Source organism: Salarias fasciatus, chromosome 11 (genome assembly GCF_902148845.1).
Source record: "Salarias fasciatus chromosome 11, fSalaFa1.1, whole genome shotgun sequence".
Lineage (NCBI taxonomy): Eukaryota > Metazoa > Chordata > Actinopteri > Blenniiformes > Blenniidae > Salarias > Salarias fasciatus.
In genome coordinates this window covers 6,892,756-6,908,138 of record NC_043755.1, presented here as the reverse complement: position 1 = coordinate 6,908,138, position 15,383 = coordinate 6,892,756, and the positions used below count along the sequence as shown (strand labels likewise).

The 15,383-nt window shown below is 43.4% G+C and overlaps 2 protein-coding genes across 3 annotated transcripts; one reads left to right on the top strand and one right to left on the bottom strand.

Moving 5' to 3' along the window:
- Positions 1-1,408: 1,408 nt before the first annotated feature.
- tubb5 (tubulin, beta 5) lies at positions 1,409-5,865 on the bottom strand. Of its 2 annotated transcripts, none has more exons than XM_030103152.1 (5): positions 5,730-5,865; positions 3,204-3,312; positions 2,829-2,939; positions 2,494-2,738; positions 1,409-2,376 (listed from the first exon to the last, which is right to left on the bottom strand). In XM_030103152.1, the coding sequence occupies exons 1-5, from the start codon at positions 5,784-5,786 to the stop codon at positions 1,564-1,566; spliced, it is 1,335 nt and encodes a 444-aa protein (XP_029959012.1). In that variant the 5' UTR covers positions 5,787-5,865; the 3' UTR covers positions 1,409-1,563. The 2 variants fall into 2 exon arrangements, with proteins under 2 accessions (XP_029959012.1, XP_029959014.1); XM_030103154.1 differs by having other exon boundaries at positions 2,829-2,936.
- Positions 5,866-7,850: 1,985 nt separating this feature from the next.
- On the top strand, positions 7,851-15,254 carry flot1b (flotillin 1b). Its single transcript, XM_030103161.1, has 13 exons — positions 7,851-7,988; positions 9,150-9,200; positions 9,676-9,751; positions 9,970-10,060; positions 10,631-10,774; positions 10,920-11,039; positions 11,376-11,471; positions 11,559-11,711; positions 11,876-12,057; positions 12,966-13,011; positions 13,163-13,300; positions 13,389-13,553; positions 13,644-15,254. The coding sequence occupies exons 2-13, from the start codon at positions 9,158-9,160 to the stop codon at positions 13,671-13,673; spliced, it is 1,284 nt and encodes a 427-aa protein (XP_029959021.1). The 5' UTR covers positions 7,851-7,988; positions 9,150-9,157; the 3' UTR covers positions 13,674-15,254.
- The last annotated feature ends 129 nt before the right edge of the window (positions 15,255-15,383 follow it).

The following is a 15,383-nucleotide window of genomic DNA, read 5'->3' as shown; positions in this document are numbered from 1 at the left end:
ACACAATGGCATTTGTGCACGGACTACATAAGGAAAAAAAAAACATTTCAATTAACAAACCCTTTTTGCAGTTAAAGTAAAAGTAGTTTTTATTTATGGAGACCTTGAAGTCGCCAACCAACACCAGTATTTTCATAAGTGCAAGAAGCATTTGTAAGTGATGCTGACTTCACACACATCATTTCTGCTCAGTAACATAACATTTTTTCTGAGTTTGTGTAGTTTTCTGAGATGAACTTGTTTCTTGTTGCCATGTGAACACTCAATCAGGAGTGTGGACTTTCTTAACTGGCGTCTTTACACGTTCCTGGCTTTATGAATGCACAGTGAAAACAAATCAATGGTTTTGTGTTTTCATCTTACTGTTTCCCTATTCTGATGCACCTCTTCTCTCCTCATTCGTCACAATCCTCATGTTTATTAACAAAACACTGATTTCCTCTTACATGTGGTCTAAGTGAAGTGATTTTTTCATCACTTTGAATATTTAGCACATTTTCTATATTTTCCTTTCTAGATATATGCACAATTTGCACTTAGGCAAAATTATATCTGAATGGTACTCCTAATTGAAACCATCTCCCTGAGGATACATAGGTTTTCTCTGGTTACTCTTGTGATACTGACATATTTTTGGCAGGAGTGATTCTATTGGTTTATATCTGTTAAGTCATATTATGAACTGCTGACGGTGTGCCTACTTAATCCCCTAACCACCCCAAAGAGGGATTTAAAAATCTGTCAAGATGCAAGGAACATATGTTTTATAGTCTGAATACTGAACACCAGAATGGTGGTGGTGCTGAAAAAGTCTCGGTCTCACTATCATGTAATGGTTGGTTGTGGGCCAGTGGTCATAAAACTGCAGATACAGCTGTGGAATGGGAACAAATCCAGGCATTACAACTCTTTAAAAATATGGGGTGCAATGCATATTAAGTGAGCAGAACTAAACTGAAGCAGAAAGAAATTCTTGAAGTGTACCACTTTGTTACTTCTCATTAAACACTCACTTATTCATTCTAAACCAAGCTGACTAACGTGAGGCTGTTTTATTGTTTAAATTTCATTAAAACCATGTATTTGAGGCTGCTTTTTATGTATGTCACTCTTGAGAGATTTTCCCCACGGCACTCAAGCAAGTCATGAAATAAAGTCTGAAGTGTTTAAGATAGACAACTGGAATTCATACTTCATTTGGGACATTCACGTTTGAATGTAGATTTAAAAATGCAGGGAGTGCTAAAGTCAGTTTAATTTATGAGTAAATATCACCAGATCAGATCCTCTCAACTTTGCAATAATCCCCACATCTATAAATTAAGATTCCTGGGTTTACAAATTTCAGAAATTGCTGTTCTGAAAGAAAGACATTTAACAGACACATGAATGAAATGGAAACCAGATGTTGTTTGAAAGCTTTATTTGCACTGAATTACAAGGGAGGACTACTGTGGGCTAAAGTATGATTCTAGCAATGCTCTTGACACTATGTAGGTTCCATGTTTACTAGTTTTGTTTTTTATTTTGGCGTTGATGTCTTGACTTTCACATCATGATCTTTTAAGCGTCGTCTTCAGCCTCTTCCTCAAATTCACCCTCTTCCTCAGCAGTAGCATCCTGGTACTGCTGGTACTCGGACACCAGATCATTCATGTTGCTCTCCGCTTCAGTGAACTCCATCTCATCCATACCTTCGCCTGTGTACCAATGCAAGAAGGCCTTACGGCGGAACATGGCGGTGAACTGCTCGGAGATGCGCTTGAACAGCTCCTGGATGGCTGTGCTGTTGCCGATGAAGGTGACAGCCATCTTGAGGCCACGGGGCGGAATGTCACAGACTGCGGTCTTGACGTTGTTGGGGATCCATTCGACGAAGTAGCTGCTGTTCTTGTTCTGCACGTTGAGCATCTGCTCATCGACCTCCTTCATGGACATCCGCCCGCGGAACACGGCGGCGACGGTCAGGTAGCGACCGTGACGCGGGTCGCAGGCGGCCATCATGTTCTTGGCGTCAAACACCTGCTGGGTGAGCTCAGGAACCGTGAGAGCGCGGTACTGCTGGCTGCCCCTGCTGGTCAGTGGGGCGAAGCCAGGCATGAAGAAGTGCAGACGGGGGAAAGGCACCATGTTCACGGCCAATTTGCGGAGATCGGCGTTGAGCTGGCCGGGGAAACGCAAGCAGGTGGTGACCCCGCTCATGGTGGCGGACACCAGGTGGTTGAGGTCGCCGTAGGTGGGCGTGGTCAGTTTCAGCGTGCGGAAGCAAATGTCGTACAGAGCCTCGTTGTCAATGCAGTAGGTTTCATCTGTGTTTTCTACAAGCTGATGGACTGACAGGGTGGCATTGTAAGGCTCAACAACTGTGTCTGACACCTGTGAACAAACAGACAAAGCATTTATTCATTCCGTCGTCTTAGAAGAGACGCTGAAGGCGAAAGAAGCTAAAATTGCACCACAAAATTCTCATGGGTAGTCACAAGAGCATGTTACCTTGGGGGAAGGCACCACACTGAAGGTGTTCATGATACGGTCTGGGTATTCCTCCCGGATCTTGCTGATGAGCAGGGTCCCCATACCAGAGCCGGTTCCACCACCGAGGGAGTGAGTCAGCTGGAAGCCCTGTAGGCAGTCGCAGCTCTCGGACTCTTTACGGACCACATCGAGGACCGAGTCCACCAGCTCAGCCCCCTCTGTGTAGTGACCCTTGGCCCAGTTGTTTCCAGCACCGCTCTGGCCTGAAGGGGCAGGAGGGACATACAGATGAGCCAGTCCTTTCCCTGCTTCATATCTTATTGTGACATTAGTTATGTCTTTATTTCACTCACCAAACACAAAGTTATCAGGTCTGAAGATCTGCCCAAAGGGTCCAGACCTCACAGAGTCCATGGTGCCAGGTTCCAAGTCCACCAGAATGGCCCGAGGCACATATTTACCTCCTCCACAAGAAAATAGAACGGGACAGAGAGAGAAAGAAATAGAGAGAAACCAAGAAAGAAGAGAGGAAACAAAGCACACCAGCTTAAAATTGCAAGAAAAACAACAATCTGGGAATTTGTGCAGAATATCAAATCTGTGACGTTTTTGAGCATGAGACAAAAAATGAAGGCATGTAATAACTTGTTTCATTTCATTTTAAGGGTCAAATTAAAAAAGCCAAAAATACATTCATTTGCGTGGGAAATAACTGGAAATCTGCTAACCTGTTGCCTCATTGTAGTAGACACTGATCCTGTCCAGCTGCAGGTCACTGTCTCCATGGTAAGTGCCTGTGGGATCGATGCCGTGCTCATCGCTGATCACTTCCCAGAACTGCAGACACACATGGAAGGTATCACATGACAGTTACTTGCGAAGGAATTGTACATCCACCCATTAGCCATGCGGTTAACAGGACTGCGGACTTTAAATGAGAAAAACAGCAGCGGCTTTGCATTTTTGGATTCTGAGGGAAATGAAAGGATTTTCCCCCATTTCAGCAAGATAGATCTGAACCCACTCCCTACAGCGCAGCTGTTAATATTTCCAGAGTCGTCGACTGATGACTTAGCAGAATGCACTTCTTTCATATGGGGAAAGCAAAGGAGCGAGCACAAAGAAGCTACAGATCTCGCTGCAGGCTAAACAGAAAATAAACTCCATTTGCTGGGAGTCACACTACGCTCAAGACGCCGATTGTCTTAAGATTTGTATTCACGCCTTGTTCTCGTTTTAAAGCCCACATTCAGACATTTAAAAGTGTGTATGCAATAAACGCAGCAAGTGGGAATGACTGTACTATCCAGTAAGCCATCATTTGTATGTGCATATATTTTTCTCCTCAATACCTTCCAACTCACACGCTTCATAATATTGCATGTGATTTTCTGCTAACAGCAGCAACGGGAGGATTTAAAGTAATCTGGATAAGCTGGCTGAATTTCAGCTCAGTATTTAAGAGATTGGGAGTCAGCTGTGGAGTGAGTATCATGACGTTTGAATGAGACTGTAAAACAAAAATGACCAAATGACCTCAATACGAAGCAGATCATCCCACAGAGGAACAAAGGAGCATAAAGAGTTAGAAAAAAAATGTAAAGCCTGGGAAGTTGACAGTGGTGTGATGGTTATCAGTGCAGAATGAAAATAGTCACAGTGAAAGAATGAGGACAATAAGCAGGGAAGCAATGCCACACCCTGACCTAATTCACTACAATGTAGCTCTTCAGCAATTCTGTCAATCATATCCATGGACATCTGAGGAATGGGCCTCTTCATTACTGCGCTATCATTTCTTATTCAAACATTCAGATTTGCCTAACATAATAATGCAGAACAGTCATGTATCCTGAAAAAGGGAACATTTTATACATCATTGCATACTGCAACTCAAATATATATGTGGAGAAATATTAAATAAAATCGCACATGTGTGGATAGGTCCCACATTTTACAACGAAGACACTGCCAACAATTGCACATTTGGTCAATTGAGAATCCAGTGACTTCACCCACTGTGCATCAGCTGTTTCCTCCATTCCTCCCCCACCCTCCTCCTAATTTGGTTAGGGGAGGAAAGACATGGATTACAAAGAAAGGCCCTGCTTTGCTGGACATGAACATCTGCCAGAAGAGCATCATGACAATAATGATATTTTCTGTAAAAAAAAATATAGGTCACTGTTAACAAGAAATCCAAACTATGGCTGAATACCAGGGCAAGGTTTCTGCACACAATTGAGAGGCTGTACTTAAACATATGCTGTCTGGCACAAATGATCAACTGTAAAACAAAAGGAGATGATAAGACAGGGATAATTATGGGGAAGGGGGGGGGGATGAGCCTCTAGCAGACTGCAATTGTTACTGAAAAACTGGGTGGGTGAGGCACTGCATTGAGGAACTGCAGAATACAGTCTGCTACAGCTGGATTATAACACAACATGACATTTTTATTATTTTAAACCCATCAACTGCTCTGAAAGGTGCAGTTGATGTCTTAGAAAATGCTACAGGCTTTCTTCTAAAGAGGGTCTCACTCTTCCTTTATCAATTATCCATGCCACACCCTGTCTGCTCTCTCCACTGCTCAAACTGCACGCTGCCTTTACGGCATGCAGAAATTAAACCTAATCAATACGGAATATCGATTCATCGGCCATTTAAGAAGAAAGAAAAAAAAAGAAAGAGAGAAAGAAAGAAAGCAGGCCTCTGATTCCAGCTCCCTTCTCATTGTCTGGGATTCCAGTCAGAGCCTGTGCAGGACAAAGAAAGCAGGGAGCCGGTACACTCACTGAAGGAGCCTGACAGGCGAGAGAAAAGCCCGATTATTGCTCCTGTCTGTCTTTTCCCTCAGACAATGTCTCGAGGTCAGCTGGATCCACGCAGACACGCCCGGCGTGAACAAAACGAGACACAAGAGCCCCGTTATTCCAACGGAGCGCAGAGCGCAGAGCGCACACCCACCCACCAGTTACCGCAGTGCCGAGAAGCACCGACACTCCACTTTCACCGCTTTTACGGACACATCTCACCATCAGCATCCATTTTCAATCTCTCAACCGAATACTATGTTTGGAACGAGTAATTCTAATTAAACATTTTCACGAATATGTATTCATCTCCATTAACAGTTTCTCAAACAAGTGTATCCGCCTCCGTTTGAATGGACGATACAGGAAAAAGCAAAAGAGAAATACCATTCGAGTTTTTCTTTCTTTCTTTTTTTTTTTTTTGTTTCATTTTCTTACCTTGGCACCAATCTGGTTACCGCACTGGCCGGCCTGAATGTGCACAATTTCCCTCATTATGGATGCAAAAGTTTTACGGCGACGTGCAGAAAAGGCGTTAGTGGACGAGCACGAGGAGGAGACCGCAGACTTGAAGCGAGCGTGCAGGACAATGGATTTATAGGACTGGAGCTCATCCAGAGAGGGGGGCGGCCGGGGGGGGGGCGGGGATCCTCTCAGACACAGCTGCCTCCACCGGGGATTGGCTGAGAGGAGAGATCGGCCCGGAGTCGGAGGAAGAGGAGGAGGAGGAGGAGGAAGAGGGGGAGGAGGAGGAGGAGGCTGGATACTCCTGCAGATCAGGGAGTGGAGGCTGGAAGATCGAGCAGAATTTTACCAGCTGGTCTCCAGAAATACCCGGTAAAATAATTCACAGTTGTTCCAGCTGTTTGGGCAAAATGACTAATCATTACCGCACCTCCTCACCAGCAGGGTCACTGGGCCTTACTGCAGCTCAGCCCTGGGCCTCAGAGTTCATGCTTTACTGCTACGTCCTTGCCTTTGAAATCACAAATATCCTACTGAATAGGCCCACAATTTGAAATCAGTTTCACACTTTTTAATGTTAATTTTGCTTACAATAAGTTTCATCTTCAAACTGGTAAAATCCTGCTTACTTTGAACGGCTGTTGTATATGTTATTATAAGTAATTAAAAATAACATATATATATATATATATATATATATATATATATATATATATATATATATATATATATATATATATATATATATATATATAATACGTATATAAATGTATACATTTGTCCAAATACATACAAGCAACACAAAGAGCTTTGTCTTGAAAATAAATCCATCCCTCAAACCCACATTATATACAAATATATACAACAATATATACACCGCAAAAATGCACACTCACACACAGGACTTACATTAGGGAGACATGGCATGGCACTATGGATCAGGGAAAGGTGTTCAAGAAATGTGCTTGAACATAGATAATTAATAGAGAAAACATTGCTGCTACTGACAGTGCATAAAAGTTCTTTGTAGACTACCTGAAGTAGTTTTAATGTAGATATAAAGGAACATAGGATATATTAAAAGCACTAGAGAGTCCAGATTGAGATAGTTTGGAGATGTACTAAGGAGATATAATGGATACACTGGATGAAGGATGTTGCCTTATGAGAAGAGAAGAAAAACCCAGAGAAGATACTTGGATGTGGTGAAGGAGAAGACTGAGATGGTTGCTGTGTAAGGTGAAAATGCAGTGGGGACAGATGATCTGTGATCTGTGAAAGGAGCTGATAAAAGATGAAAATGTAAAACGCAGTTGTACTGATACAATATTATTGCACATGTAGACAAACCTTTAGAAAAGCAGAAAATGTAGAGTTGAATTTGGGATGAGCGCTCATCAGATAGTGTGGGCAAACATGAGCAAATCCAGATTATAGTTTTGATAACAGATTACAGAATCAAAACAGAAAACCAAAGCCAGAGGATTTTTGTTTATGTAAAACAGGCTTAGAGCAAGCAAGGCATTAAAAACTCAAATTACTTTTTTTCAACTATATTATACTTAATGGTGCACATTCTTGATGTAATTTGAAAATGCATATTTCACAAACAGTAAACATTTATTCGAAGTTGGCTTTCGATCCAAACCAAACTAAACAAAAGTCTGTTTTTTGGTTTGATATTGATAAAATGAGCTTTGTATAACTTGAACCTATAAACACAACACTTTTGTTTTTACTCTCATTTTTCATGAGATGAACTTCAAGATTTAAAATTTTTTAATGTACACAAAGGCCTGATTCTCTAAAATCGTGTTGGAAAAAATTGTCTGAATGAAATCAATGTTGAACTGAGTTACCGAGTCAACAGAAACTAGTCTAAGTAGTAGTAAAAGACACCTTTGACTTTCTCAATTTAACAATTGCGCCTCAGAATAAAACCTTTTCCCCTTGGAACTGTCCACAGACCTTTTGCTTTGAAAACTTGTGTTTTGCTGCATCAGGTCATGTGCAGGATGACATCAAGGTGCAGTTCTCGGTGTCGGCCGCTGGGGGGCGACAGACCGCGGTGTTGCTTCTGCTTCAGTGCGGATGGGCGTGGTCAGTGAGTGCTTCTCTGTACTAACTGACATTTTTGTGATTCCGGTTGTCGGGAAACGAACCTCACAGCGAAACAGTCACTACCTGGGTTTATTTGGGAGAAGTTTGCGTTTCCCCGCTGCTAACATATCGGTAAGTTGAAGCGTGTTTGGCGTGTTTCATCGTGTGGTTGTTGTGTAAATAAATGCTGGGGCGGTTTTTCTCCCGGCCGTACTCGTTGTGACGTTATCGACCTAGCTAGCGTTAGCATGCGACCGTGTGCACCGTTAATCGATTAAAACATGAACACGACCGTGTCTATCTCATGTTAACATGGGTGGGGGGCGGCAGTGAAGGGTGGGGTGCAGCTTCTGGTGATTTTGTTCCCGCGGTGCGGGTTGAAGTGACGCCGAGCAGGCTGCTCCGTCCCGGGCTTGATGGGACGGAGAAGGAGCGTCGAGGTTCACAGTGGAAATTTAATTAGATCTGTGCTTTAAATGACTGACAGGCGCAAATGGGAATTTGTCCTGGAGTTATTGTACTAAATCTGATTCCTTTAAACTTGTTCTTGGTCACTTGATGCCCTAATTATTGTTATTTGACAGCCCATCATGTACATGTTAAGTCACTTCCTGTTGATAGTGCTTAATATTGGGAATATCTTGCTTCGAGAAAAAAATGTTTAGCAATATTAGGCAAACCACAAGCAGGCCTGTTCACATGACATTACGTGATAACTAGTAGTTTGAAGTAAATAAGAAGATTTGGAAATTCTAGGTTTTTGTCTCATACATATACAAATATGGATGTTCGCAGTTAGAATTGAATAATTTCAGAAATATTCTTTGAAATATTTTGAGATGGACCTGTAGTCTGTGTAAACAGTTTGTACTTTTTAGGCCCAAATTTACAAACGTTTAAGAAATATCTAATTTAATAATTATGAATGAATCCGAATTATCGCGCAGGCGCGTGTGTGTCAGTCACTTCCGACTGTAATATTGTTTATGGGTGGGTGGGTGATGTGTAAATATTAAGAACTGCCAAAATGATGATACAGCAGGACCAATCAGAATGATTTGACCTTACATAAATGAAGACCTCAGGGTTTGAGATGTTGGTGTGAAAAAGAAAAAAGGAAGAGGCTTTTTATGAGCTCAGTTGGTTTTCAATGTGTTTCTTTGTTTGATGTTATTTAGTTCCCTATTTTGATTTCAGCTCTTTAACATCACTGTTCTTAACCCACGTATTCAACCCTTACTTTGGTAAATGTCAAAATGTCTGATGAAGTCTCCTTTTATTGTCTCTTATCAGGACTGAAGATGTTTTACACATGTGGACCCAATGAAGCCATGGTGGTGTCTGGTAATGGAGATGCATTTCCCACATTAACACAGGAAATTTAGAAAAACAGAATATTCCCTGTTGGGTATTAAAGCCATTTAGGCACAGTGCTGTTTTGTTTTTAATAGAAGCTTGAAGGTCATTGTGCTAATGTGGTGCTATAATCATGTTTCAGTGAACGTTTGTGTACACTGATCGAGTATTATGTGACTCATTCAGTCATTGCATGTCCCTTGATGGATGAGATTGAGCAATATATATAATCAGCTTGGAGCAAGAGTGGAGTTTTCCAGTTGTCGAGTTTTAACTGAAGCTTGAAAGGACAAATGACTTGTTTACTTTTTTTTGTAATTTGGTTTGTGTGGGATAAAGTGTGCCTGTCCATTTAAAGTAATGAGTAACCTCCTCTGTGTTACTCAGTAGTGCAATGTTTATGTTATGTGACCCCCCCCCCCCCCCCCCCCCCCCCCCCCCCCCCTTCCTCCCCCTCTTCCAGGCTTTGGCCGTTCTCCACCTCTAATGATTGCTGGAGGACGAGTGTTTGTGTTGCCATGTGTTCAGCAGATCCAGAGGTGATCCCATTTTCAGTCTGTTGTCTTTTTTCTGTATTTTATAATTTCAACGTAGCCTTAACTGTGCTCATAAAAATTTAATGTTAACATAAAATAGGTGTGTGTCATCATAAACCTCAAGTGCCTGTAGGGACTGTTGATCATTAATCACAATGCTGTCAAGGATACTTGTTCTTTTAAATCTCATCTTCTTTTCATTTCTTTAATGCTCCTCTCAGGATCACACTCAACACTCTGACTCTAAATGTGAAGAGTGACAAAGTGTACACCCGCCATGGTGTCCCCATCTCTGTGACTGGCATCGCGCAGGTACGCCTGAAGATCACGTTTTGTGAAACCTGTTGCATTTGACATTTGAATTTTTTTTTTTTCATTCAGCCTGTGTCTGTCTGTGATCAGTCTTAATTCACAGATTGTGTCTGTTGACACAGATGGATGGGATTTAGTCATTGTTTTAATTAGTTTATGTGCAGTCCTGGGAACTCTGATCAGTTTACCTGTCAATGGAAGAAATGGAAAAAGAAATCGAATTTGTTCATACATTACCTCAAGAAGTGATTAATCTGAAAACCTGCATGCTGACTAAATACTGGACAACAAGCAAACACTGGTGCAGATCTATTTCCCAGAGAGAAAAAGAAGAAAAGAAATCCCTGTATGTTGATAAGCAAAAGGAAGACAGCAGCTGAGATTGTCTTATGCTGAATGAAAGGTTAAAGACAGAAAGAACTGAAGTCATTGAAATCAGACACTGGTGAGCTTTAAGTGGGATTGTGATACTGAAAAGAGTAATCGAGAATGGGGGGATTATTTGACATTTGTTATAAATCATGGTCGAATCAACTCCACCTGGATCAGTTTTTTTTTTTTTTTAATCAGGTGAAGATCCAGGGCCAGAACAAGGAGATGTTGGCCACCGCCTGTCAGATGTTTATGGGCAAGTCTGAAGCAGAGATTGCCCAGATCGCACTCGAGACACTGGAGGGACATCAGAGAGCCATTATTGCCCATTTGACCGTGGAGGTCAGTGTATCAACTTTATAATTATTTATTTTTTTAATGCTCTTAGTTGTCATGGATTTCTATCTACACTTCCTAAGCACTGATTGAACGGGTTTCCACAGTGCATAAATGACTTCCAATGATATGTTTGACTATTTTTCTGCAGGAGATCTACCAGGACCGTAAGAAGTTCTCCGAGCAGGTCTTCCAAGTGGCCTCCTCTGACCTGGTCAACATGGGGATCGGTGTTGTCAGCTACACTCTCAAAGACGTTCATGACGATCAGGTGTGTCGCGTTCGTTTGGCTCCATGTTCTTTCAGCACGAATGACAAAGATTAGACTGAACGCTCTGTTACTGTGAGCCATCTTTTCTGCGGTAGCTCTTAGCCTTTGATGGCTTCCTCTGTTACAGTAATGCATTTAAGTGATTGGTATTGACTGTGTCTGACTGAACAGACCCCCAGCCTCAGTTCGCTGCAGACATGAATTAGCACTGAGTGCTTTGTGCTGCGACCGCATCATCTCCTGGTTTTTTTTTTTTTTGTCTTGTGCTCTGTCTTCCTTCTTGCTCCGGCTGGGTTGTCTCATGGTGGTTTTCATCTGTTCTTGTCTGTTTCGCAGGACTACCTTCACTCCCTGGGCAAAGCCAGAACAGCCCAGGTGCAGAAGGACGCCAGGATTGGAGAGGCTCAGTACAAGCGGGATGCAGTCATCAGGGTAAGTGACCATTATCTCTATTCGCTCCTGAGGATAATCTGAAAAACATCTTCATTTTCTCTCTGCCCTGCTGTTCTTGTTTAACAGGAGGCCCACGCAATGCAGGAGAAGGTGTCAGCTCAATACAAGAATGAGATCGAAATGGCAAAGGCCCAGAGAGACTACGAGCTGAAGAAAGCAGCCTATGACGTTGAGGTCAACACCAAGAAGGCTGAGTCAGAAATGGCTTATCAGCTCCAGGTGAAGCTACCTCTCCTGGGATCTGTCTTCTTATTATGTTACAGTTTTTTTTTTTTTTTGTAACACTAAGGAAGTCTGAGCTGGGCCAACTGGCATCATTCCTAGTTGTTGACAGTCTCTGAATACCTTTCATTGACGAGAAGCTTTCCTTCCTCCCACGCCAGGTGGCTAAGACCAAGCAGCGCATTGAGGAGGAGACGATGCAGGTTCAGGTCGTGGAGCGTACCCAGCAGATCACTCTGCAAGATCAGGAGATCATCCGCAAGGAGAAGGAGCTGGAAGCTAAAGTCAAGAAGCCTGCCGAGGCTGAGAAGTACCGCCTGGAAAGGCTGGCTGAGGCTCAGCGGTGAGTACTGCGGCGCCGCCACGGTAGGGCCCGAGCTACTGAAGATTCGTTTGTATAAAAACAAGTTCAAACTTGATCTTTCTGATCTCCTGGTGGCACGCACTGATGGCTGTGACTGGCACTGTCCTTTCAGCATGTGGGGTGGAGTGTGTGTTCCAAATCGGGCAAAATACTGGGAGGAGTTTATGCTAACAGATTAATGTACAATGCAGTGTTTATTGACTTTTAGCATATGTTGTAACTTCCTCCGCTCCATCAGAGTTTGCCTGTAGGAGCTCTGAGCTCCGTCCAATCTCTGCAGGGTCAATGTAAACAGCAGACCTTTCCAGCAGAGCGTCGTCGTGTTAACAGCACAATGCTCCTGTTTGCTCATGTCGTCACTCAGTGTTTTTCTTAGTTGATCACTTACAGAACATGTACGAACTGAAAGGCTGATCTGTTTGGTGATCGTGCAGTTTAATAATAATGCATTGGTTTTATATAGCGCTTTATTGGACACTCAAAGATGCTTTACATTGCATTATTCATTCTGTCCATACTGGGTGGTGGTAAGCTACTACTGTAGCCACAGCTGCCCTGGAAGACTGACGGAAGCGAGGCTGCCAATCTGCGCCATCGGCCCCTCTGTCTACCATCAACCATTCACTCTCACACTATTTTCATACTTAGGCAAGGTGGGTGAAGTGTCTTGCCCAAGGACACAGCGACACTTTTACGCCTGCGGGAGCAGAGATCGAACCGCCAACCTTCCGGTTATAAGACGACCCGCTCTACCATCTGAGCTACTGTCGCCCCGTTTGGCAGTTTGGCACATTTTAAAGAGGATTTTAGTGAATCAGGCCCGATATGATGTTCAGTGCTGAAGAGAGCGGAGCAGTTTGTGTAACGGTCTGTCTTGTGTGCCGCAGCCTGCAGCTCATCATGGAGGCCGAGGCTGAGGCAGAGTCTATCAAAGTGAGTACTGCCACTTGGTGCTGCTCCTTTTTCTTTTGTTATTCTCCCTTTACCTTAGTTTAAGCCTGTAATCAAACTCCTGGGCTCCTTTCGTGACTTTAATTAGCCCATTTCTGTGTGTGTTTGTGTGTGCATGTTTGTGTCAATGCAGATGAAGGGAGAGGCGGAGGCCTTTGCTTTGGAGGCTAAAGGTCGCGCCGAGGCTGAGCAGATGGCCAAAAAGGCGGAAGCTTTCAAGCAGTACAAAGAGGGAGCCATGGTGGACATGCTGCTGGAGAAGCTGCCGCTGGTCAGTAGAGGACAAAACGCCGTCCTGCTCATCCCTTCAACATTTCTCCCTCTCTCTGTGGACTCACTGATCTTGGTTGTTGCTGCAGATGGCAGAGGAGATCAGCAAGCCCCTGTCGAAGACCCAGAAGATCACCATGGTGTCCAGCGGCGGGTCAGAGGTCGGAGCGTCCAAACTGGCCGGAGAGGTGCTGGACATCATGACCAGGCTGCCGGCCACGGTGGAGAAGCTGACCGGAGTGGACATCTCCCAGGTACGCAGGGCGACGCGTGCTCAACGCTGCATGAGGCGGACGACGTCACACAGGTGTGTTAACTTCTGTCTCTCCTTTTTGTCCCCTCAGGCTGCAGGACAAACCACTACGGTGTATTAAGGAGAGCGGGAGCGTCGGTGTGATGAAGAGGCGGAGCTCCACAGCTCCTCCTCCTGCCTGTAACCACTGTATTAGTTCAGTAAAGGTGTAGTTGTGTCTCTTCATCTGTGTGGATGCATGTGTTTCACTGTGTGTCTCTTTTGCCTCTTCCTCCTCCAGCTGAGACTCTCACTCCTCCTTTGATTTTGTTTTACTGTTCCTGGTTGTTGCTGTTGTGCTTTTTGCTGCGAGTCACTACAGAAACAGCGGCAGGGAAAGCAGCTGTGGATTTTTTTTTTTGTTTTTTTTTTTTTTTTTTTTACCTGAAAGACCAAACCTCTGTTTCCTCTGCTGTCTTATGTCTGACATTCAGTATGCAACTTTTTACATTGTGACTGTCTTTATTACTTCCTGCATGGGGAATAGGTTTCTAAAAACTTTTTTTTCAACTTTTTCATGCAAAATATGAAGAGACTTTTAGGCTGCTATCAGATTTTTCTGTGCCTTTCAAACGATGCAAAGCAATCCTACCAATTCTGCTGCCGCTCCCGCTGCAACACATATCCCACACACCCCTCCACGTACGGTGTGCCTCAGCCAGAGCTGCATTGTTGCAAATGACAAGATCAGAGAGCAAACGTCAAACACTAATGCATCTTTAACGTTTCCTTCCCTGTGCGCTCTGGGGGATGTTGTGTTGTTGGTCCCAGTTTGTTTATTTTTCGCCGGTCGGGTTTTTGTCACCGCAGGATGAAGTTTAGCCGTAGTTAGTTGACTCTGTCGCTGTGTGTCGTAACTGACTGTACCGCTGCCTCCAGCGTCGTCAGCTAGAGCGGCAGGTGGGAGATGGAAGATTTACCAGTACCTTGTCTCAAGATGAAGGGGGAGGAAGTCGTCGATGGGAACGAGCAGCGTCGGTTTCCTGCTCAGAGCAGTGAAAGGTTGTTGTGGTTGGAAAAAAGCAATGTTGACCTATATCTGCGATGCAGCATTCCCTCATTTGCGGTTGTCGTCTCGACCTGTTTGTGTGTTTGTGAAAATGAGGAGGACGATCTCTAACGCTCACTAACCAGCCTGCTGTTTGATGTGCTTTCTGCCGTGTGCTCAGAATCACAAATTTGACGGAGTGTATCAGTTATACTGAATTTCTATGCTAATGTGATCGTTATTTTATCAGGCTTTGGCTGATTTTAGCACTTGTAGTTTTAGAGCATTTATATGTACTGTTGAAAATTTAGATTTAATTTAATTTTTTTTTTTCCCAGACTGTTGATTATTTTCCAGCTCCAGAGCCTTCTTCATTTTGTTACCGCCAAGTGCCTGGTCAGAAACCTCTCAGTATGCTGTTAAACCTGCTCAAACGTTCTTCTGTCAGGGATTATTTCCTCTTATTCAACTGATCTAAAGCCATTAGTCATCCCTTTTGATGACTGTAGAAGAAAGCCAAATTAGTCTCTCCTTTTGTATCTACTCGTTACTAATACGTCAAACAAATGGTTGCATGTTTATGCTTGTTAAAAAAAAAAAGCCTAACATTGTGCAAGCTGTATCAATTATCAATGAAGAGCTGTAGTAAACAATAAAATATTACATAATCACTAAGTACAACTCTGTTTTTACTCTGCCAGAACACCACAGTGAAGGCAGTGATGCTTGCTAGCAGAGTGCCATGTTTTCCCTTGATGCTGACGCTGACGACGTGCTGACACACATCCATTAATGGACTCCAGT